At 34.9% G+C, this 26,664-nt stretch overlaps 1 protein-coding gene across 1 annotated transcript in view; it reads left to right on the forward strand.

The window, feature by feature from the left end:
- EPHX4 (epoxide hydrolase 4) overlaps positions 1-26,185 on the forward strand; it is a 41,920-nt gene extending 15,735 nt beyond the window's left edge. The window contains exons 3-7 of the mRNA XM_030326865.1: positions 512-669; positions 2,221-2,349; positions 6,112-6,215; positions 10,571-10,719; positions 25,594-26,185. Coding sequence (XP_030182725.1) covers positions 512-669; positions 2,221-2,349; positions 6,112-6,215; positions 10,571-10,719; positions 25,594-25,825 — 772 coding nt within the window. The 3' untranslated portion in view covers positions 25,826-26,185. The remainder of the gene's footprint in view (positions 1-511; positions 670-2,220; positions 2,350-6,111; positions 6,216-10,570; positions 10,720-25,593) is intronic.
- Positions 26,186-26,664: the final 479 nt, after the last annotated feature.

Genomic DNA, 26,664 nt, shown 5'->3' on the forward strand with positions numbered 1-26,664 from the left:
TATACTGGTTTTAATATCAGATATTTTGTAGTTTCTGTAAATATTGTCCCTTTGTTATATCCCACTGGATCTGGTAAAAAAAAAAAAAAAACCAATAAATTTTAATAAAAAACATCAATGTGCCCTTCTCAAACATGTCCCTTCCTCTGGCTCACACACAGCTATATAATCTTTCTTTTATTTTTTTTATCATTTTTTTTAATGTTTATTCTTGAGAGAGAGAGGGAGAGAATGAGCAGGGAGGAAGGGCAGAAGAGGGAGACACAGAGTCTGAAACAGGCTCCAGGCTCTGAGGTGTCCGCACAGAGTCCGACGCAGGGGTTCAAACTCACGAATCATGAGATCATGACCTGAGCCCAAGTCAGACGATCAACCAACTGAGCCACCCAGGTGCCCCTACATAACCTTTCTTAATATAAAAAGTTTCTTACAGTTGTCTACTTAGAAAAGCTGTAATGTAACTCTTTGGATTAGTTACTGCGGTATTCTTAATGTTTCTTATTTCCTGCAGGTATTCTTGGCGTCACCAACTAAGGGAATTTAAAAGTGAATATCGAGTTGTAGCACTTGATCTGAGAGGCTATGGAGAAACAGATGCTCCCATTCATCGAGAGAGTTATAAATTGGACTGTCTAATTACAGATGTAAAGGATATTTTAGACTCTTTAGGTAGGTCAGTTAAAAAAAAACACAGTATTAATCCTTTTTAAGGGACTAACAGTCAACAAACTGAATTGGTAACCTCATTTCTTGGGAGGAAGGCTTTTGCATTTACCTGAGCTGTTGTCTGGATCCTGTCACCATGGTTTCGAGTGTACAGCTGAAAATATTTATAGAGGAAATTGAAAATAAAACTATTATTTCAATATGGAATGACTATTCAGTCCACCAGCCAAGAATAACTTTAAAGTTTGTTTTTAAAAATAGATCTAATGAATGCAATTTATTATTTTCAGAACTAATTATTAGAAATTTGATACTTGTACTCAGAAAATTTATTTCTTTAGAACCCACATCTAAATACTCATTTAAAAATGTTATAAGATACAGAAGCACTTGCACTGTCTTTCTTGTATAGATTAGCTAGTGCCACAATATTATTGTGTAACAAACATCCCAAACTCAGTGGCATATAGCCGTAGGCATTTATTCATATTCTTATGGATATACAAATCAAGTGTAGGCTGGACCCCTGGGTCTTTGCCTCAAGTTACAGGTCTTGCTGGGACTGGCTTCTCCCTCTGAGTTGGACTGGAGCTCAAGCTAAAGGGAGTAGCTACCTGGTGGTAGCTCTTTCTCTTCTCCTGGCAATGGCAGAAATGGCAAGAGGATGAGCCCAGCTGCGGAAGCATATTTCAAGTTTCTGCTTGCAGCTTATTGGTCAGAGCAAATAATATGGCTGAGCCCAAAGTCAAGTCATATGCCCACCATACCACAGCAAATCACACGGCTAAGTCTCATATCAAAGGGGTCATAAAGGTATACTCCTTTTATGGCAGTGTGGAGAGGGGAGGAGTAAATACTTTTTAACAATAATTGAATCTACTACACCTCTTTTGACTAAAATCCAGCTGCTACCATGGTATGTTAATGGAGCCAATATAGTGAGAAAGCCATGAAATCAAATTAAAGCTCTTTCTACAGTAATCTAATGAGAGCATAGGTCAGGCCAATATTCTAAGAAGAAAAAAAAATGAATGAGGTCTGGGGGTGTCAATGCAGTGTTGTCATTTAGTCTGATTACAATAAAATAGACTCAAAGACATTGATTTCTGACAGCCATATTTCATTCATCTTTTGTGGTGATTCAGAGTTGGCCTAAATTCATCTTCATGCAATTTTCTAGGCAAATCAATGACATAATATAATCTTGCTTATGACCAAATTATGTGTAATCTTTACCATGGTTTCCCAAACTCAGTTTCGTGGGACAAGAGCTGGGCTAGCTGTTTCCGATTTTTTTTTCATATAGATTCCTGGGAGAGATTCTAAATCTGTAGGTCTAGAATGGAGGTTGGACACCTAAGTTTAATAAAAAGCTACTTAGGTGGTTCGTACATACAGGTTTTTGGAAACACCAAACTCAGTATCTGCACAAAGTGCCGAATTACAGTCGGGTTATGGGAAGATTATTTTCAGAAGTGTACCCATTTTACATGAGGTAATAATGCATCCACCTGTTTCTTTTCAAAGATGTCAACATTTTTTTCTCTATTACAGGATATAGCAAATGTGTTCTTATTGGCCACGACTGGGGGGGAATGATTGCTTGGCTAATTGCCATCTGTTATCCCGAAATGGTGATGAAGCTTATTGTTATTAACTTCCCTCATCCAAATGTATTTACAGGTGAGTTTAAATTTTCATTAAAACATATTTGTTAATGTGACAATTCACTATTGTCACTGACACTTTGGATTAAAAACAGCAAAATTTGAATATCAGTATTTTTTCATTAAATGACTAAAATATGATATTAGCACATGACAATGTCAGATACCTTGGCTTTAAATATTCTTCAAGAGCCTGATAAATTGTAGCTTCATATTTGCTAGCATAATTTTATTTTAATTTTTTGAAGGACATTTTACTGCTAACTTGGAGAGGGATAAAGGGAAAAATGCAGTGACACTATTTTGACAGTAATGAATCTTGACAACCTAGACATAAATTCTCCTCTTGCCTGACTGCTTGGGCAATCAGGAATGACAGTATTCTTTAAAGCTGCAGTTCTCAAATTTTTGGTTTCAGGACTCCTTTATACTGTTAAAAATTATTAAAGACCCATTGAGTTTGTGTTTATATGAGTTACATATATAAATATTTACTATATTAGAAATTAAAAATGGGAAAAACTTTAAAATTCTTTATTAACTCATTAAAAAATAATAAATTCAGTACCTGTTAACATAAATAACATTTTAATGAAAACTAACTACATCTTCCAAAACACAATTTTAGTGAGAAGAATGTCATTGCTTTACATTTTTGCAAACCTCTTTAATTTTTGGCTTAATAGAAGACAGCTGGATTCTCACATCTGCTTCTGCATTCAATCTGTTGCAATATGTTGTTTTAATTGAAGTATATGAAGAAATCTGGCCTCACAGATTTGTAATTGGAAAAGGGACGAGTATTTTGATAGCCTTTTCAGATAACTGTGGATTTTCTTCTTTAATACTACACCAAACTCAAAAATTGGTGATTTCTTAAAGGTTAGTAACAATGTAGAATCCAATGTCACATTAATGAGATTTTCATACTGTTACATTAAAATCCATTAGTCTCTTTAGCACTTTGAATGGATTTTTTTACCCATGCATGATTTTGCATCATCATGCAGTGGACGATATTGGTTCATTGAGTTATGCAGATCTTCCATAAGTTGACATATTTTGTAATATTATACCAAAGAACCCACATTCATTAATATCACCCCAATTTCATCAAAAAGTCATTGAGTATTGCAAAGCTGTCATGCTCACAGTAGCAAATAAATGGTTCCAAACTTCTAATTTTCATGTGAAAGCTTGAATTTGGTCATTGGCAACAAATACTGCTGATTGTTTTCCCTCAAGTGACAGGCTCACTTCATTCATTTTCAAGAGACTGTCAGATACTGAAGTCTGACTGATGATAATTTGTTAGTCATCCATTCATGTAAAAATGGTATTCCATAAAAAATGCAGCTAATTCAACTAATCAACGCAAAGAACTGCAGAAATGCTATCCCTCGAGACAACCATTGTATCTGGGTGTTCAACAGAACTGCTTTATGTGTTCTTTGTGTTTCATCTTGGTACTCGAAAGCTGTGTACACAAAAGTTGAAATTTAAAATTAGTAGTTTTTGCTATTTTATCTAGAACATTCCTAAGTGAAAATGGCACTTAACTTTATGTATTTCTGTATTTGTTTGCTGCAAATGTGTGGTGGTGAAGAATACAAGAATACAATGACTACTCGTATTGTTCAGTGTCACTGCCGTGGTTTGTGCTCAGGCAGCAATGGCTTTATCTACCATTGCTTTGGTACCATGAGCACAAATCTCAACCAGATGAGAAAAGCTAATAATGTCTGAGTAGTGTAATGAATCTTGGGGATTCCCAGGAGTCCACATGGACTATACTTTGAGAACCTCTGCTATAAAGGGAACTCTTAAAATCTTCAGAGTGTTCAAAGACCTGTGAACCATTACTAGGCACATTTTTATTTAGTTTTGGAAAAAATTATAATCTTGTCCTGTTTACGCTTGTCAAGTTTTCAGGTACTGCTTCAGGAGCTTCAGGTACTGCTGTTACCCTCAGCAGCCCACTAGGGAACAAAAAACTCAGAACAACATATATCTATGTTGGAAACATGACTACATAAAAGGGAAAAGGGAACATGACTACTGAAATATTGTACAATATAAATGTAGGAGTTGATTTTTGGATATACCCAATTGTCCTATGTCTGTTGAGGTGACAGGATGGATGCTTAGGCTTCAAATATCAAACTGAGATGCACTAGACTGTTCTTAGTTGCATTAGGTAGCAGAAGTTGTGCTACCTGCTTAAGCCATTGATCGGGACCCTTGAATAAATGTTATTTTTGTGATGTTGCTGTATGGACAAGTTGTAATTGGTCACTTCAGCAAGAATATTCTTGGAATATTTCTGGAACTGTTTTATCAATAATAGGTTCAACCCTAGTCAGGTTAATACAAAGTCTTCAAGTAATATGCCTATATTTTCTGCTTAATTATAGTGATATCTCTTAATGCAGGGCTGAATAAATTTTGTTCAATGATGATTTTACAAAAAGTATAACATAACGATGCTCCACTTACCTGAGAATTATAGTTCTAAAATTTCCAACCATGTTATTAAATATAGTTACAAAATTAGAAATAAGAAAAAATTACCTCTATAGCAAAGAAATTTTTTTAAAAAACAGTGCACAAGAAACAAGTATGCACACTTGATATGTATGATTACACTACTCTCCAGTTTCAAGATTCATTGTCTTTCCAAAGCACTTAAAGTCCATATCCTCTGGCCCTCCTTGACTGGACTTCTGCTCTGCTCTCTGATTCATCTCATGCCACCTCCTTCTCCTCATTCACTACACCATCCACACTGATGTTCTTTCTGCTTCTTGAATGTGCCAAGCTCAGGACCTTTCTCTGCCTGTTTTTTTTGTTTGTTTGTTTGTTTGTTTTTAACATTTATTTATTATTGAGAGACGGAGAGAGACAGACTTTGAGCAGGGAAGAGGCAGAGAGAGAGGGAGACACAGAATCTGAAGCAGGCTTCAGGCTCTGAGCTGTCAGCACAGAGCCCTACTGGGGGCTCAAACTCACAAACCAAGAGATCATGACCTGAGCCAAAGTCGGACGCTTAACCAACTGAGCCACCCAGGTGGCCCCTTGTGCCTGGGTTTTTTTTCCTAGATCTAGGAAACCTAGATCTAGGTTTTTTTTCCTAGATCACCCAATAATAATTCTCAATCAGATTCCCTTCTTTTAATTTTCTTTATATTACTGTTGCTATCTAAAGTGATCTTTTTAAATATTGGTTATTTATTGTATAAATCCCTTATTAATGGGAACCTCTTCTGTCTTATTAACTGCTAAACCCCCTCACACACAGTAGATATTAAAATATTCCTTGAATGAAGGAATTTTCTAGATCCATAAATGAATTTATAGGAAACATGTTAGTTTCTGTTGAGGCCAAATTAATAAGGTATTCAAATCCACCTGTAAACAAAATCTTTTAAACAACAGAAAATTACCTCCCCATTTATCCCTAGGGAAAGTGTGAGGTCACTGATAATAACCTTGGAGAAAAGGCAATGTCATTTGGGTTTTCTGTTCCCTTCTGAGTCAAGACTTTATATAATGAAATTTTCTTTTTATTTAAAGTGCTATAAATTTTCTAAATACTAGAAATGTCCCTAATAAAATATAAGAACATAGAAATTGTTCCAAAGAGAAAAATACAGAAGGCTTATTTGTGGATTCTTTTATGGGATCATCTCAAAGGTGAAATTGCCTTGAAAGGAAGCTCTTTCAATAGTAAGTAATTTATACCCCTTGGATAAGGTCTAACATGGCATTTTAATTTCAGAATATATTTTACGACACCCTGCCCAGCTGTTCAAATCCAGCCATTATTACTTCTTCCAAATACCATGGTTCCCAGAATTTATGTTCTCAATAAATGATTTCAAGGTAAGTCAAACATGGTGATGGATGTTAACTAGATTTATTGTGGTGATCATTTTTGAAATTATACAAATATTTAATCATTATGTTGCACACCTGAAACTAATATAATGTTATGTGTCAATTATACCTCAATAATAAAGTTGAAAAACTGGAGTCCAAGAGGATGACATAGTTAGGAAGTTAAAAATAAAATAAAGATAGACAGCAGCACTAGAAAAAGAAGGAAAGAAAAGAAATAACTGGTCCTGTTTATGTCATTTGTTTAAAATAATCATTTATTGATTGTTATTTGCTGTCCACCGTTAGGCTTTTCCTCTTATGCAAGAAAAAAAAAGGCAAGTCAAGCAAATAATGTATTACTCTTAATGAAAAATATTTTAAAGTCCATCCTTCAGAAAGAAAAATAGACAAATGCTAACATTTAATAAATGCTTCTAAGACCTCATCTATAGGCTTACTTATTTTTACAGTCTCTGTATATTTGAGTGCCTGGTTGTTGCTCAATTTTTGTTGAGAGCCTGTATCCCTATAGGCAAACCTCTTTTTAGAGAACATTCCGTGGGGAGACAAGGGAATATGAATACCAGGTGAGAGAATTTGACACGGCAGAAGTCGAGGCCCTTGAGTGCGAACAAAACCCTGAAACAAAGTAAACATGAGGGTTTTGGTGTACCCTATACACCTACAACCAGGAGTCATATATTGTATCTATTTCTTGGAAGTTTATTGAATGCTTTTTGTGTACCTAACACGGTATTAGATATTTAAGGAGGCTTCAAAAAGACAATATTGTTTTACCTGGAAAAACTTCTGCAGATAAGGACTTTTTAAAAACATAACTCCAATGCCATTATCAAACCTAACAAAATGAATACTTACTCCTTACTATCATTTAATACCTATTCAAATTTCCTTAACTGTCTCAATTATTTTTTTTTTCCAATTTTGGACAACTTTATTTGGGGTACAAAAAAATCTGCACAAATTTTAGACTGTGTTAAAATTTCCAACAAGAGATTTGCTAAATGAGAGCTTCATTTGCTATTTAAGTATTAGTCTCTGGTACTATTAATCTTTGAACAGTTTATGATCAACTGTCTTTGTACACTTTATTTGTTTGAATTAGGAGCCAAACAAGGTCCACACATTATATTTGATTGTTGTAGTTTTTTCAGTGTATAACAGTTCCTTCTTATTTTTTTAACACTTTTTTTTTTCCTGAAGAAATCTGGTCATTTGTCCTGGGGAATGATCCACATTTTGGATTTGGCTGACTACTTCATCATGGTGTTATTTAACTTTTTCTGCTAATTCTTATTTCTCATGCTTCATGGATGCTACTAATCTAGAGGCTTGGTTAAACTGAGTTTTCATTTGACAAGAATACTCGTAGGTGGTGCTGTGTATTTCCTAATGCATCACATCAGGGAAGCACATAAGGTCTAGTTGTTTCAGTTTTAGTAACACTAACAGTGACCAGTGGGCTCATGAGTTGTCAGCTTATCTAAATTTCCTAACAACCTGCCACCAAATAATTTTAGCATATCTTGATCATCATTGCCCACATCCGTATTCCATTAGAATCTGCAAAATGGTGATTTTTCTATTTCTATCATCTTTTCCTGCTCTTATTAACTGGAATCCTTCCTTAAAGAAGAATGGTCCACATCTACTGTTTGGTTATTCTGAAATACAGTTCACACAAAAGAATGGCAGGATAAATGCTTCATTCTTTATCTTTATAAACAACTTCCAGAGCAATGACTCGGTGTCCTAGAAATTTCCAGTGATAACCAATGAAGTTTTCTTTTTTACTATATCATTAGGAGCTCATGAGTTTTAAAAAATATATTTGACATGTATCACTCAATTGCAGTCATTCTTTTTGATGCTCAGATTGTCTCATATTAGGCAATATGGCATAACAGGCAAGTGGAAACTCCTTCACGTTGGCTCCTATGTCCTTTTGACATAAATCCTTCAATCAGTAATAGCTTAGTTTCTTAATGTCCTAGGGTCATATTTTATTCCCTGCCCCAGATCTGGAATCAATCATTTATTGAAGGAACTCTGGCTCCTATTAGTCGGAAATGGTCTGGGTGTCAAGGTGATCATTGTTACTGGGTTTTTATTGCTTCTACATCTTTCTGTTGGACAGAATTTATACATACAAGTTTTTTAGAGAGAAAAAAAATAATGTGTTCTTATTCATATTTCCAAGCAAAATTAGGACCACAGAATTATACTTAACTTTCATATTTTGTAAAAAGCATGTATATGGTTCAAGTCAAAACTCTAATACAAGGCACAGAGAGGTCTTGCTTAGGCCTCTGTTTCCTACCATCTTATTTCCTCCTCTTCCACAGAAAATATTCTGGTTAATTTTTGTTTCACTTTTTTATTGTTTCTTTTTGAAAATATAAGGAGATGTGTATATATTTGTCTACTCCTTCTTACACAAAAGGTGGTAACATACTATAAATACTGTTTTCCACCCTTTCTATTTTTTCCCCCACTTAAAGATATGTTCTGGGGGTCAGCTACTCTATATTAGCACATAATCATCTCCATCTTCTCTTGGAGTAGTTAGAATGCATAATACACCATTGTGTGGCTATATCATAGTTTATTCAACTAATGCCCCACTGATGGACATTTTTTATTTCCTGTCTTTTGCTACTGCAAATAATGCTTCAATTAATCACCTTTTGCATAAATCATTTCATATTTTTACAGGTGTGTTTGGGGGTTCAGGGATCTGCATTTTATTTTTTTAATGTTTATTTTTGAGAGAGAGAGAGTGGGGGAGGGGCAGAAAGAGAGACAGACAGACAGACAGAGAGGTTCCTAAGCAGACTCTGTGCTGAGAGCAGAGAAGAGAGCCTGCTGTGGGTCTCAAACTACGAATTAGGTTATCATGACCTGAGCAAAAGTCCTGACGCTTAACCGACTGAGCCACCCAGTCGCTCCCAGGGATCTGCATTTTAAACAAGAATCCTGATTCTGATGCAGGTGATTTAGATCTACACATTGAGAAACACTAGTATAGAGCAGTGTTTTTCAGTTGTGGGTGGGGACCCATTAATGAGTCACGAAATCAGTTTAGTGGCTTGAATTCGAATTTTTTAAAAAATAAAGTAGAACAGAAGTGAATTGAAAATATCAGTACACACTATAATAAGAGTAAGGGATATTTCTTTAAAAAATTTTTTTCATGTTTTTTATTTTTGAGAGAAGGAGAGACAGAGGGTGCGTGGGCAAGGGGCAGAGAGAGAGGGAGACACAGACTCCCAAGCAGGCTCCAGGCTCTGAGCTGTCAGCACAGACTCGGGGCTCAAACTCATGAACCATGAGATCATGACCTGAGCCAAAGTCAGACACTTAACTGACTGAATCACCCAAGCGCCCCTCTAGATTCTACTTTTAAATCCTGTTTTCTTTTTTTAAAAATTTTTAACGTTTATTTAGTTTTGAGAGACAGCACAAGCAGGAGAGGGGCAGAGAGAGAGAGGGAGACACAGAATCCGAAGCAGGCTCCAGATTCTGAGCTGTCAGCACAGAGCCCAATGTGGGGCTCAAACCCCCAAACTGTGACATCATGACCTAAGCCAAAGTTAGATGCTAAACCGACCTAGCCACCCAGGACCTCAAGAGATATTTCTTTAAACTTTTGTTTCAGAAAAGTATGTGTATAAGTCTGAACTGGATCATGACATATAATGTGTTTGTTACTCTGGATTATAGTCCAAAAAAGTTCAAACAATTGTTGGGGGGAGTAGATTGTCAGTAAACAGATAAACTACTATTAGCTAGAATATTAGGGAAGACTTTAGGGTAGCAATGGTATCTGAACTTAGCCTTATAGAATGTGAATAGGCACCAAGAACATAGGTTGCTTTTCATAAGCGTAAAGTGTACATGGGGTATTAGAAGGGAAGAATACCGGGGTGCCTGGGTGGCTCAGTCGGTTGAGCATCCAACTTCAGCTCAGGTCACGATCTCGCGGTCTGTGAGTTCGAGCCCCGCGTCAGGCTCTGGGCTGATGGCTCGGAGCCTGGAGCCTGCTTCCAATTCTGTGTCTCCCTCTCTCTCTGCCCCTCCCCCGTTCATGCTCTGTCTCTCTCTGTCTCAAAAATAAATAAATGTTAAAAAAAAAATTTAAAAAAAAAAGAAGGGAAGAATACCAAAAGTAAAGCCAGGAAAGCAAAAATGTATATAATGTGTAAACAGGTCTCCTACCTGGCTAGAGCAAAAATGGGAAGTTGTCACTGACACTAACCATCATTCTCTTTCAAAAGCCAAAGGTTTATTGTTAGGTAACTAAAAAGTTTTAATTATTTTCTTTTCACTTAAATTAGGCTTTGAAACATCTGTTTACCAGTCACAGCACTGGTATTGGAAGAAAAGGATGTCGATTAACAACAGAAGATCTTGAGGCTTATATTTATGTCTTCTCCCAGCCTGGAGCATTAAATGGTCCAATTAACCATTACCGAAATATCTTCAGGTCAGTATAATTTCTTTTTAGTTAAATAAAATATTCATTCCCTAAAGAGCCAATATTTTATTTATTTATTTTTCCCAAATATTACTTAAATTCCATCTATTTAGGGGCACCTGGGTGGCTCAGTTGGTTAAGCCTTCGACTCTTGATTTCAGCTCAGGTCATGATCTCAGGGTTTGTGGGATTGAACCCCGCATCAGGCTCTGTGCTGTCCATGCTGGTTGGGATTCTCTCAGTCCTCTTTCTAGTCTTTCTCTGCCTCTTCTTCCCTCAGTTGCATGCTTGTATACACATGTGCACACACCCTCTCTGTCTCTCTCAAAATAAATAAACATTAAAAAAATTCTAGCTAGTTAACATACAGTGTAATATTAGTCTCAGGTGTAGAATTTAGTGATTCATCACTTACATACAACACCCAGTGCTCATCATAAGTGCCCTTCTAAATACCCATCACCTATTTAACCCATTCCCCCCCACACCTTCCCCCCAGTAACCCTCAGTTTGTTCTCTATAGTTAAGCATCTGTTTCTTGGTTTGGCTCTCTTTTCTCCCCCTCTAAGTTCATTTGTTTTGTTTCTTAAATTCCACATAAGAGTGAAATCAGATGACATTTGTTTTTTCTATGGCTGATTTTGGTTAGCATAATACTCTTGAGCTCCAGCCACATTGTTGCAAATGGCAAGATTTTGTTCTTTGTTATGGCTGAGTAATATTCCATTGTATGTATATATACCACATCTTTATCCATTCAACAGTCAATGTTTGAATGTTCAGTCAATGTTTCAGTTCTTTCCATAATTTGGCTATTGTTGAAATTAACAACAGGTGTCAGTGAGGATGTGCAGAAAGGGGAACCCTCTTACGCTGCTGGTAGGAATGCAAACTTGGTGCAGCCACTCTGGAAAACAGTATGGGCTTTCCTCAGAAAGTTAAAAATAGAACTACTTTACAATCCACCAATTGCACTATTAGGTATTTTCCCAAAGGATACAAAAATACTAATTTGAAGGGATACATGCACCCTGATGTTTATAGCAACATTATAAACAACAGCCAATATTTTATTATTATTTTTTTAGTTTATTTGTTTGTTTTGAGAGAGAGACCACAGGCAGGGGAGGAGCAGAGAGGGAGAGAGAAAATCCCAAGCAGGCTCCGAGCTGTCAGTGCAGAGCCCAATGTAGGGCTCAATCTCACAAACCATGAGATCATGACCTGAGCTGAAACCAAGAGTTGGATGCTTAACTGGCTGAACCACTCAGGAGCCCCGTCAATATTTTATTTTTAAGATTAAGTTCACAGTTTATCCAAAGACTCAAAAGTGTTCATTTTGTAAGTTACATCGTCTTTTTCTAGGGAAAACTGTAAACATATGGAAAAGTAGAGAGAAGAATATAATGGAATCCCCATATAGTTGTCACTTGTTTTATCCATAACTATATCTACTTCTTATTTACCTTTGGATTATTGTGAATAGATGTATGTTTGTAATCATATTTTTAATGATTATTCATTCAAGAAATACATATTAAGCACTTTGTATGTTCTAGTCTATGCCAACACTCAGGATATAGTATTGAACAAAACGAGACAAAGGTCCCTGATCACTAGCCAAGTGGGGAAAACAGACATCAACTGTATAACCACAGTAATGAATATCCGGTTATAAACAAACAAAGACCATGATAGAAAGGGATGAGAACTGAGCAAATGATGTTTGAACAGAGAAATAGAGGATGAGTTACATATTGACTGAATAAAGTTGGGGTCAGAGGGATTGGCATTTCAGGAAAAGGAAACAGCATGTACCAAAGCAGTGTGGGAAGATAAGAGAGTTGTGGTTTTAAATAATACATTGAAGGCCATTGTAGCTAGAGCAGAGAAAAAGAAAATAAAATGAGAATGGGTCCAAGAGAAGACAGTGGCTGGTCTTACAGAGCCATGTAGACCATATTAAGTACTTAAGACCCATGAATGTAAAGCTAGTAAATGAGCATTTCAAGCAGGAAAGAGTAACAATCTAATCTGTATTTGTATACATTCATTCAATGTGAGGAAACTGCAGTGGTCCAGGCTAAAGATGATGGTAGCCTGAAATAGCCTGAAGGCAGTGGAGATGGGGAAAATGGGTACATTTAAGAGATATTTAAGAGGAAAATTGACAGGGATTGGTGATGGGTTAGATGGGCGGGGGTGGAGGGTTGGGGAAGGAATGAGAAGAGGGGTATCAAGGATGGCTCCTGAATTTTTGGCTTGAACAGCTATATGGATATAGCTCATGCCATTCACTGAGGCAGAAAACACTAGAAGAGAACTGGTTTTGAGGAGAAGGTCATAAACTTTATTGACCTTAAACTAGTTGAGTTTGATGTGGTATCTTAAATATTCAAATAGGCAGATAGATACAAGGGTTTGGAATTCAAAGGAGAGAATCTGTGATGAAGTTATGTAAAATCTTGGTGTCGCTGATATACACAAATGAAGCTTTTGCTCAGAGTATATTGTCTAGGGAGAAAGTATAGAATGAAAGACAAGATATGGAGATTTGTCTGTTCAGGTTTGGACTCTAGACAGGAGAAAAAGATTTTCCTTGGGAATTAGCAACCACAGCCTGCCTTGAAAAGGTTTAGAGTCTTGAATATATGCTACCTCCATAACACTAGAATCTCAGGGAAATATATTTCAATATCATCATAAGCTGGTAACACTTCCAAGCAAGCCTGGTAGAAACAAAGACAGAATTTCTCTGGAGGATACATCTCAACTCAGACTTACATTATTCCCACAGGTAGAGTCCCCTGAAGATGAGTTCATAATCCAAATTACAAAAAATACTAATCCACCATTAATGAGTCAGAATATAGTTGCAGTAGAACTCTTACAAGTTTCAAATACTACAACAGAGATTATAAAGTATGTTTAAATCATTAAAATATGTGAAAGAATAAAAATTATGAGAAAAGAATAAGGAAGTATCAAGACAGACTGGAAAAAGCTGAAAAGAACAAAAGAACTTCTGGAAATGAAAAATATGGCTATTGAAATCTAAAATTCCATAAGTGAGTTAAATAGCAGATCAGACAAGCTAAAAAGAATTATGAATTAGAAGATAGCTCTGAAAAAATTACTTAGAATATAGCTTAGAGAGATAAAGAAGTGAAAATATAAAACGTTATATTTGATATAGAGGATAAAATTAGAAATCATATATTGGGGTGCCTGGGTGGCTCAGTTGGTTAAGCATCTGACTTTGGTTCATGGTTTGTAAGTTCAAGCCCCACATTAAGCTCTATGCTGACAATATAGAGCCTGCATGGGATTCTCTCTCTCTCTCTCTCTCTCTCTCTCTCTCTCTCACTCTCCCCCACTTGTGCTCTCTCTCTTTCTCTCAAACCAAAAAAATTATATAGATAGGTGATAGATAGAATTAGATACACATACATATATATAGATGCTAAGAATTTTTTTCTAGTAAAATAAAATAATGCAAATAGAATGTATTATTTTCAAACCAGTAGAGGGTGACAAGATAACTATCAATTCAAAAGAAGGCAGGAAAGAGAAAAGGGAAGCAAAGTACAGTCAATAGCATAAAATAAGATGTCAAAATCAATTTAAATATGTCAGTAAGCACAATAAATATGAATGTATTAAACTTTCCAGTTAAAAAATAAAATATCAGATTGGATTGAGTCACAAAGCATAAGGACATAAAAAGTTGATAGTAGGAAGGTAGAAAAAAGTTATAGTGGGTGTTTTATTGGTTGATTAATTGATTTTATTTTTAAGTAATCTTTACATCCAACATGGGGTTTGAACTTAACAATGCCAAGATCAAAAGTTGCATGTTCCACTGACTGAGCCAGCCAGGTGCACCTAAAGAAATTGTTATTTTTTTATTTTATTTTATTTTATTTTATTTTTTAATGTTTATTTATTTTGGAGAGAGAGTGTGTGTGGGTGGGAGAGGGGCAGAGAGAAAGGGAGAGAGAACCCCCAGCAGGCTCTATGCTCAGCATGGAGCCTGAAGTGGAGCTTGATCTCATGACCATGAGATCATGACCTGAGCCAAAATCAAGAGTAGAATACTTAATCAACTGTGCCTACCCAGGTGCCCCAAAGGTGTTATTTTAAATAAAACAAAATCAAATTATTTGAATACAAAATCCAAAGGCAGTCAAGAGATTATATAAATGAGGGGAGACGAGGTAAACCAAAACCTTTTTCTGACTAACAATAACAACAAAAAATTTACAAATATAAATGTAAATATCATCGATAAAACAGAGATGTTAATTTAAAAGGTATTTGTAGATACCCATTTATCAAGCAAGGCAATGATTGACATTGCAGAGGCTGAAGGTTACATCTCATAGGATATAGCAACATTGTCTCAAGTCCATGTTTTGTCATTTGTTGTTTGTTTTTTACAAACAACATTTGTAAAGAAAATTATAAGAGAAAATAGAACAATATATTTTCATACAAGCTTAAATTTTGAACAGGAGATAAAAATAATAGTTTTTAAATGTTGATTTACCTGTTTATCAAAAATCTAGCTTTGTGATACAAAACAATTAGCTACAAGGAAAAAGAGGAAAATATTTTGATGTTTCTCAAGTTATTTTACTAACATTTGTTCATTAGAGGATCTGCATTCTCAAGCGTAAGCTCTAGAATCCTGCTAATTAGCATGGAGAGAGAAAGAGAAAAAAAGCAGGCCTGTGAAGGTCAAAACTTACAATTTTATATAAAGGTGAAAGTTTTAAACTAGATTGCTATAGGTTAAATCTAGCCAGGTCAAGGTCATATGGAATCTTCTGGAAGGTCACTTGACTCCCTCTAATGCTTCTTTATGTTAGGGTAATCGAGCCCAAGTACATAATTAAAAATGGTTATACGATATATAATGACTATACATAAGGTATAGTACATATACTCAGGTATGGAAATCACTGCCATTTATCACCCTTCCCAGGACCATAGACTCATCCAAGGACTCTCCAAAATTTGGAGTTAAGGAACCAGAATGAATGAACTAGGAATTAGATTAGTTATAGGATCTAACCTGCAAAAAGATAAATAAGTCTAAACTTATAACAAAGCACCAAATAATAAAGCAAAACTGACACAAGGGAAAATGACAAATCCATAATCACTATTAGAGATTTTAACCCACCTCTCTCAAAAATTAATCAAGCAGGGAAAAAATAATAATAAAAATGTGAAAGATTTGAACAACCCAATTAACATCTTTGATCTGATGAACAAATCAAGTATCCTGCATCCAATAATTAGAAAATATATACTATTTTTAAGCACATAGAAATGTTTACAAAGGTTGATTACATACTGGACTAGAGAGTAAATCCTAACCAATACCAAGGGATCAGTGTCATATGGATGTGTTCTCTGAACACAATGCAATTAGAAATTAACAATCACACAAACTTCTAAAAAATTCCATATATTCAGAAATTTTAAAAACTTCTAAATTACTCTTGGCTATGATCCAGGTATTTACTCAAAGAATACAAAAATACTAATTCAAAGGGATACATGTGCCCTGATGTTTATAGCAGTATTATCTACAGTAGCCAAATTATGAAATAGCCCAAGTGTCCATTGATTGATGAGTGGATAAAGAAGATGTGGTATATATATACAAGGGAATATTACTCAACCAAAAAAGAATGAAATCTCACCATTTGCCACGATGTGAATGGAGCTAGAATGCTAAGTGAATTAAGTCAGTCAGAGAAAGACACCGTATGATTTCACTCATATGCAGAACTTAAGAAACAAATGAGCAAAGGGGAAAAATAGGGAGAAAGACAAACCAGGAAATAGATTCTTAACTATAGAGAACAAACTGATGGTTACCCAAGGGGAGGTGGGTGGGGAGCTGGGTGAAGTAGATGATGGGGATTAAGGAGAACACTTGTGATGGGCATAGGTGTTGTATGGAAGAGCTGAATCACTATATTGTACACAAGAAAATAATATAATACTATGTGTTAACTGGAATTTAAATAGAAACTTTAAAAAAAATTACTCATGGATCAAAAAAGATCATAATGGAGGAGTGCCTGGGTGGCTCAATTGGTTAAATGTCTGACTCTTGATTTCAGCTCAGGCCATGATCTCACGCTTTGTGAGATCAGCTCTGCATTGGGCTCCATGCTGACAGCACAGAGCCTGCTTGGGATTCTCTCTCTGCCCTTTCCCACTTGCACATGTGTGCATGTGCACTCTCACTCAAAAAAAAGAGACATTAAAAAAAATCATAATGGAAATTAGTAAAAACTTATAAAAAATAATAATATCAAAATGCAGAATACAGTTAAAACAATATGTAGGAAGAAATATATTCATAGTTTTCCATGCATATATTAGAAAAGAAGATAGAAAAGAAGATTAGTGACCTAAGAGTACAATTTGAGAAGTTAGGAAAAGAACAATATGTAAAAAAAAATAAATTGGAAGGAAAATAATTTAAATTAGATAAAAAGCAGAAATTAATGCAATCAAAAACAAAGACACAATAGAATCAAAAAATCAAAAGCCGATTCTTTGAAGGTTATTAATATAAACTTCTGCCAAGATTGGTTTTTAAAAAGCATGAATAAACAATATTAGGAAGTAGAAAATAGATATAGCTATAAACACAACAGAGATAAAATATAAAACTTAGGTTAACAAATTTAAGAACTTTGACAAAATGGGCAGTTTTTTAGAAAAATATAGCAACCAAAACTAACTCATGAAGAATTAGAAAACCTAAATAGACATAGCCATTAAAGAAATTGAATTATTAATTTAAAGCACATCTACCCACACAAATAGGCTGAAGTGGCTTTACATGTAAGTTCTAACACAGAACTCCCACTCTAATAGACACTTTTAGACATTATAAAAAGAAGGTATAGGCTTCAGCTCATTATGAAGCTGGTATAACTTTAATACCAAAAGAAGACAAAGACTGTATAAAACTGGAAAATTATAGTTCAAACTACATTATAAATATAGATCCATAAATTTAAAATAAAATATTTTTGACCTGAATCCAGCATGGATTAAAAATTAAACCAAAGTTAGCATTAAAATTCATTACTTTAAAAAATAAAATTCATTACTTTAATTAGCCACATTAACAGATTAAAAGGAAAAATATGATTATCCAAATAAAGAATGAGCATTTAATAATATTCAACACATATTTATGCAACAGTTCTTAGTGATCTAGGAATAGAGAATGTAAGAGTGGAGCTCAGTTAGGCCACTTAGCCTAAATCTCCTGAAGGGATATTGACTTTTGCTTTACTTAATTATCTGAGAGAAAAAAAATAAGGTATTCAAAGTGTTTTGGAGTGGTTATTTGCACCTGGACAGCTGGTAGGCACATAAAAAGATATTCCAGGAGTCAGGACCAAAAGGATAAAAAACCCACATTAAAAGCAGAAAATACTTTGTGATACTGTCCAATAGCTGTATCTGGATGGGAAACTTTGGGGGATCTGGGAAGTCTTTCCTCTATCTGAGAGAATGATATGTTATCCCTTGCTTTTAAAATCACCTTTGCAGATTTATTTTCCCTTTGCCATTACACTTGATATTCTCTGTGTCTGTTAGTGTCTTTATATTAATCACAGTATGATTCCATTATGACAACAAAGCAGAACTTTGGTCTTAGAAACCTATAGCAAACATCATACTTTATGATGAAACACTAAAAGCATTTTATCTAAAAATAAAGTCTAAAGATATACTTGCCAACTATAACTGCTTCTATTCACCACTGTTTTGAAGGTTTTAGCCACATAAGAAAAAAAAAAAAAAAAGAAAAGTGTAAGTATTAGGAAAGAAACAAACAAAGCCATGATAATTCATAGATAATGTGGTTACAATCTAGAAAAAGAATCTACAGAAAAGCTATTTAAACAAAAATAGTTCAGCAAAGTTGATATACATAAATACAATATACAAAAATTATGATCTTATAAATGAACAGTTAGAAAACGTATTTTAAAAATAGATACCCCAGGGCACCTGGGTGGCTCAGTCTGACTCTGGATTTCAGCTCAGATCATGATCTCATGGTTCGTAAAAATGAGCCCTGCACTGGGCTCTGCACTGACAGCACAGCCTGCTTTGGATTCTCCCTCTCCCTCTCTCTCTGCCCCTCCCTCTCTCTCTCTTTTTCTTGCAGAATAAATAAACATTAAAAAAAAATAGATACCCCTACAATAGCAACAACAACAAAATTAGGTGTATAGGAATGACTCTAACAAAAGATTACCTTTATAGATTGTCAAAACTTATTGGAAGTAGTCAAGAATACAGGCTCAGGGCAGTAGATATTTACTAATCAGTAGAGAAATATTTTAACATTTAAACAATCCATACAGACATGCTGGTATAAACTAGTGAAAATTAGCCCTGGTTTATCATGTTCATGATTGGAAAACTTCAATATCATAAAGTTCTTGATTTCTCACAAACTATTAATTTAATTTAATTTCAATCAAAACTATAGGAAACTTTTTTGAAACTTGAAAAACTGATTCTGAAATTTGTATGAAAGAGCCTAAGGCTGAGAATGGCCAAGATAGTTTTAAAGGAAAGGATAGATGGATGACTAACCCTATTGAATATTAAGGCTTGTAATGAGGCTATAAAATTAGTAAAATATGGCATTGACTCTGGGATAGACAAATTGACTAACAAAACAGAGAAGAAAGCCCAAAAATGGAGCCACACATATGGGAACCTACTATGACAGAACATTTTGAGTCTGTGGTGAAAGATCCTATACATGTTGCTGGAACAATTAGATATCCATATAGAGTCAAATGAAATTAGATACCTATCTCTTACTAAACAAGAAATAAACCTCAGGGAAATAAAAAACCTAAACATAAGCAAAACTTTCAAATGTTTGGAAGATAAGAAAATGCTTTCATAACTTCAGGTAGGAAAGATTTCTTAAATAAGACATAAACAGCTTAAATTATGAAGAAGACTGATAAATTTGACTGCATGAAAATAAAAACATTTATATATCAAATGATATCATAGAATGAGAGGCAAGTTTAGATGGGGAAACATTGTTTGCAATACACAGTCATGTGCTAACAATATCTAGAGTTTATAAAGAGTGTCTCTGAATCGATAAAAAGGTAGCCCAATCAAAAAATGGGCAAATATATGAAAAGACAATTCACAGAAGAGGAATTTAATGGTCAATAACATTAAAGATGCCAAATCTTACTAGTAGTCAGATATAGAACATGGGTTTCACCATTTGTAATAGAGACCTAAAATAATAGTATCATAAAAAAAGAAATGTATTTCTCTCACAAGTAAAAGTCTAGGTTGGTTTGTTGGCTTTGCTCCATGAAATCATCAAAACTGTCTCGTTGGTCCGAGACCTAGGCACTTTATGTCTTGTTATTCTGGCATCCCTGGGGTGTCACCCTTGTTCGTGTGATCCAAGATGGTTTACCACCATGGCTGCATTTCAGTCAGTGGGAAGAGGGGAGGGGAAGGCATAGTGTACACAATTTAGAAGTTGCACACATTGTTTGTCATATCTTCACCTTGCTGCAAGAACTCTGGCAAATGTAGGCAGTCTTTATTCTGGGTAGTCCCAGATTTTCCCAGATAGAAAACTAGATTTTCTATCACTTTGGTAGAAAGGAAGAGGTTTTAGGGAGCAGTCTCTACCACATCAGGTAAGTGAAAAGTATTCCACTCTCATTCGATTGGAAATATTTAAACTTTTGAGAAAAGTGTTGGCAGTGATATGGAGCAAAATGAATTCTTACGTGCTTCTTTGGAGCATACAATCAGCTCGGAAAACAACCTGACAGTATTGACTAAGGTTGAAGATGTGCATACTCTCTGAAGAAGCAATTCTGTTTTGGGGAACATACTGTAAGAAAACGCTTTCATATGTGCACAAGGGGATGTACAAGAATAAGTTCAATATTATTTGAATTATCAAAATAATTGGAAATTTTTATTTATTTTTAATTTTTGTAATGCTTATTTATTTTTGACAGAGTGGGGGTGTGCGCGAGTGCGCCCAAGCCTATGAGTGGGGGAGGGGCAGGGAGTGGGAGACAAAGAAACTGAAGCTGACTCTAGGCTCAGAGCTGTCAGCACAGAGCCCAACTCACCAACTGTGAGATCATGACTTGAGCCAAAGTCAGACACTTAACCACCTGAGCCACCCAGGCACCCCTTAAATGGCCATTAACAGGAAAATGGATTAATTACGGTATAATCATAAGATGAAATTCTATATAGGAGTAAAAATGATGTAGAACTAAATGTATCATTAATAGATAATCTTAAAAATATAATATTAAGGCACAGGTGTGGAAGCTTTTGTACAGTACTATACCATTTATATAGAGTTCTAGAAATGCAAAACACCTCCATATATTGTTTGTAGAAATCTGTGTACTATATTTGGGGATATCTGACAAATAGTACCCCCTTTTCCTGACTAATTTCTGAACAAGTTGAGAAATCAAACAAGGGTCAGTAAATGAAAACCAAAACATCACCTTCATTACTGATTAAGGATAGATTGAAGACTATGGCTTAATATGAGAATGGTCTAAACTTTAGATCAGTTCACTTGTGGAAGAGTTTGCAGAACAAACTCAACTTTCTCTGCCTCTCAGGTCACTGCCTTCCGTTATCTGGTAGAGAGAGAGGAGAAAGAGATTAAATCTGTCACCCTAAGCACGTATTACTTGATAGATCCACCTAGTCCAGTACTCTGCACCAACAACTGTCACTCATCGTTCAGGGGTGGGACAAGGATCCAGGAGGGCTTAAGGAAAATCACTATTCAAAGAAACCATAGGAATGGGGGAGAGGTATCTTAATACATAAAATAAAAATTGAAAAACATCACAGGGATGGTAATAACTAAATTCAACCTAGTCATTCCTCCTATGGTAGTAGTTCTTTACAATAGCATGTAAAACAGATGGCAGGACCCTACCATTCAGTCAGTCTGGGGTGGGTCCCAAGCGTTATTTCTGCCAACTTCACAGATGATGCTGATGCTGCTAGTCTGTTGCCCACACTTTGGAAACCACTGCCTTAGGGTGAGGTGAAGAAAAATGGTATCAAAGAAAGGTCAGCAGAAATATGTTATCATGTTTGCCATGTTTGGCTTCTTAAGCTAGTGGTGATTGTGTGGGTGTGATTATTTTCCACATTATCTTCTTATAGTACTAAAATATTTCCACACACAAAACTAATGGATGGAATGTATAACATTCTGGACACTGCTGCCTTAATACTTACACATCAGCTGATAACTCAGAGTTTGGAAGAGTAACATGGTAAAATCAGACTTATTTGAAATAGGTATGCTAGGATATATTTTGGTAGGTTGAATGATTAACAGTATAGACCAGAAATTGTTACTACCTGTTAACAGTTTTCAGATTTTTCAAATTGCTTCTGTACTAAGATTAGTCACTTTTAATCAGAAATATTTTATCAAGTGTTTTCCCAGTAAGTTCTTCAGCTTAACATACTCTTCTACAATGATGTTTTGCTTTTTATTTATTTGTTTATTTTATTTATATTGAGGTATAATTGACCTAAAACATTACATTAATTGTAGGTGTACAATGGTTTGATACTTGTATATATTATGAGATAATCACCAGAAGTCAAAATCTGTATACATAGTTATAAAGTTTTTGTGTGTTGAGAATTTTTAAGATCTACTCTCCCAGCAACTTTTAAATATGCAATGGAGTATTACTAACTATAGTCACCATGCTGTACATACTTTATTTTATATGTAACATATTTCCTGTGAAGTTTAGCAGTTTGAAACCTCAGGACCAGAGAATGTGCTCTTCTTTTAGTTTTCTGGAAACTTCTCCCTTTTAAGTCCAATTTGATCTGGTAAATAATTTATATTTTTATTTATTTTTTTTCTTTTCTAAAAAGTTTTAAAATTTTTAAATTCATTTTCGGGGCGCCTGGGTGGCGCAGTCGGTTAAGCGTCCGACTTCAGCCAGGTCACGATCTCACGGTCCGTGAGTTCGAGCCCCGCGTCGGGCTCTGGGCTGATGGCTCAGAGCCTGGAGCCTGTTTCCGATTCTGTGTCTCCCTCTCTCTCTGCCCCTCCCCCGTTCATGCTCTGTCTCTCTCTGTCCCAAAAATAAATAAACGTGGAAAAAAAAAATTTAAAAAAAAAAAAAAAAAAAAAAAAAAAAAAATAAATTCATTTTATTTATTTGTTTATTTTGTTAATTCAACTATAATTACCATATAGTGTTATTTTAGTTTCAGGTGTAAAATATGGTGACTCAACAATTCTATACATTACTCAGTGATCATCATAATAAGTACACTCTTAATCCCTTTCACCTATTTCACCCATCCCCCACCTATCTCCCCTCTGGCAACTACCAGTTTGTTCTCTATAGTTAAGAGTTTGTTTGTTTGTTTGTTTGTTTGTTTGTTTGTTTTGATTTGTCTCCTTTTTTCTTTGTTCATTTTGTTTCTTAAATTTCACATATGAGTGAAGAATTTATATTTTTCTTTGCTTTCTAACTGTCTTTTAAAACTCCTCTTACCTTACTGATTCAATTATGACATGCTCACATATTGTTAAATATGCAGATAACTGTTAGAAACTGTTTTACTTTCGGGTGCGCCTGGGTGGCTCAAGTCAGTTAAGCCTCTGACTCCTGATTTGGGCTCAGGTCATGATCTCACACTTCTTGGGATTGAGCCCCAAGTCGGGCTCTGTGCTAGGAGTGGAGCCTGCTTAAAGATTCTCTCTCTGCCTCTCCCTCCACCCTTATGTGTGCTTGCTCTCTCCCTCTCTCTCTCAAAATAAATAAACTTTAAGATGTTAAAAAAAAAAAGAAAATGTTTTACTTTTGAATATTTTATAAGCCCTAGAATTTGAGTGACTTGCAAGTTTGTATAGCAATCCATGTATCAAAATTATGCATAGAATGAATATATTTTCTTTTTTTTTTATTTTTTTAACATTTATTTATTTTTGAGACAGAGAGAGACAAAGCATGAACGGGGGAGGGTCAGAGAGAGAGGGAGACACAGAATCGGAAGCAGGCTCCAGGCTCTGAGCAGTCAGCACAGAGCCCGACGCGGGGCTCGAACTCACGGACAGTGAGATCGTGACCTGAGCCAAAGTCGGACACTTAACCGACTGAGCCACCCAGGCGCCCCGAATGAATATATTTTCTATTAGTTTACCCATTCACAGAGAATTTAATTTTTAGGAGCATTATAACCAAACAATGGCCACCTGCATGAGAGTCAAAAGTTAAGTCCTTAGTGGACATATTGATATCCTGCACATTCAAGCAGCATCCTATTGACCCCAAGTAGCCACAGTCATGATTTTTGATAACTAGCAAAAATGGAAGTCAGTGCTGCAGAGTGTCTAGTAAGATGTTCATATTCATGCTTAGTCAACAGGATTGTAATTAATACCATCCCACCTTTCTGAAAAAGAGTGTAGCAGTAGCTGTCAAAAGCTTTAAAAATATTTATAGTCTTTAGCTCGGGAATTCCACTTCTAGGGATCTAGCTGAAAGAAATTATCTAAAATGCCAAAAAAGATTTGGGCACAGAATGCTCATTATAGCATCACTTAAAACATCATCCCCTTGTTTTAACTAATGATATAATCTAAAAATATTCATTTATAGGAGAATAGTCATTTATGGGTTATTTATGGGTAATTATACCATAAAATAGTATCTTTTATAATTATTTTTGATATAAAACATTATGAAATGAGAAAATTCTCAAGTTATAATGCAATGTGAAATTTGAATATGGATACTGTATATATATTGTGTATATTTACTGCATTTTATTTATAGTATGGTTTCAACTGTATGCATGGAAAATGGCCAAAAGGTTATCTCTTAATGATGGAATTATGCATGATTTTATTCTTTATACTTTACTTAAGAAAATAAACAATAAAACGTTGTTTTAAAAAGAATCTTCTGGGGTGCCTGGGTGGCTCAGTCAGTTGAACATCTGACTATTGATTTTGGCTCAGATCATGATGACAGAGTTGTGGGGATCAAGCCTCATGTCGGGCTCTGTACTGGGCATGGATGCCACTTGGGATTCTCTTTCTCTCTCCCTCTGCCTGCCTCTCTCTCTCTCTCTCTCTCTCTCTATATATATATATATATATATATAAAATCTTCTTGCAAAATAAATACAGTACTATTTAATGGTAAAACTCAGTCCATATATATTTTCTGACTTCTCAGTTCCAATTTCATATAAAATGCATTATGTTATCTAAAAAACAATTTTGAATATATTTAAAGTGACATCATTTAAAACTCTTTTATCACAGCACTCAAAAATTCTGGTATCCTTTTAAAGCAAATTATTCCTCATAGTGGTGAATTTCATACTTAATTTATATCCTTCATTATAAATTTTGTTAGCCTCATCCAATTAAAAATTTTATTGAGCCCTTTCTTAAATAGCCTTTTAAATTTTTTATTGTATAGATTGATTGCCTAAAGCAGTGTTTCTCAGCCATTCATTCTTTCATCATCACCTCCTTAAGGAGCCATTTTAGATGAGTTTTTTTTCCCAGTTGCTCCCCACCCTATGAAATTTTAATATTTGTTTATATACTGTGTGTATAACCATGATCTATATATAAAGAAAGTAATATTGTTATCACTCTCCAGAGAACCAAATTTCACCCCATTGGTGACAATATTGCTTCCTGTGAGCAAGTATGGCCTAAAGGAATATAATGGAAAAATGTTATTTTAATTTTTACAATGAATCTCAAATCCACGTGTTTTGTTTTTATAGCTGCCTGCCTCTCAAACATCACATGGTGACCACTCCAACACTCCTACTGTGGGGAGAAAAAGATGCATTTATGGAGGCTGAGATGGCTGAAGTCACAAAGATTTATGTTAAAAATTATTTCAGGCTAACTATACTGTCAGATGTCAGTCACTGGCTTCAGCAAGAACAACCTGATATAGTGAACAAATTGATATGGACATTTCTGAAGGAAGAAACAAGAAGAAAAGATTGACTTTTCTATATCTTCTATGAGGGATCTGTAATGAAATCTCTAAATAATTTTTAATAATTGTTCATCAACCTCTTTAAGCTTATTAGGAAAAAATTGTTTTAATATGCTTTATCATAAGTATCCTGACAAATCATATTGAAAAAAATCTGAGAATATGTGAACTTGTAACATGATATCAATTTTCTTCTGTTGAATTTTACACAGAAAAGCAGCTGCCTTAAAATGTGTACAATAGTACAAAAAGGAAGTTGGGGGAAATGGCTCAGTTTTGGTTTCTTGCATTCTTTGCCCTGTTAACATCTGGTGCCTTTTACAAATGTAAATTAAAGATTAGCTGTGCCATATTTAAAAAAAAGGTAAACCTGCAATGGTATATAAATTTTCATTTTATTGTTCAAAAGTTCTTTTTACTATTTTTCAACCATTAAAAAATTCTATTGTCAAATCTCTTGGATTTATAGTATATTTATTAGTTTGAAGGCAAATATGACTAGAAGAATATGCATTTTTAAAACAGGCCATAATACTACTTATACTGGAAAGCTAATAACAGGTGATGTAGAGATTCTCATGTATACATACATATGTATTAAACATTGCAAAGTAGAAAAGCACATCCAACAAATTACTTGTCTAAATCTTCCAGCTAAATTGGTGAGAGATTTAGACAAAGGATCAAAATGTCCTTTTGCCCCATTAAGGCAACCAGAATTGAATTCAGTATTTCCTATGTGCACTAGAATCTAAGCTCCACAAGGCAGAGTTTTTTACTGTTCTATTAACTGGCATATATCCAGCATCTAGAATAAGGGCCTGGCTCCATTGTAGGCACTCACATA

The sequence above is a fragment of the Lynx canadensis genome, chromosome C1 (assembly GCF_007474595.2).
Source record: "Lynx canadensis isolate LIC74 chromosome C1, mLynCan4.pri.v2, whole genome shotgun sequence".
NCBI lineage: Eukaryota > Metazoa > Chordata > Mammalia > Carnivora > Felidae > Lynx > Lynx canadensis.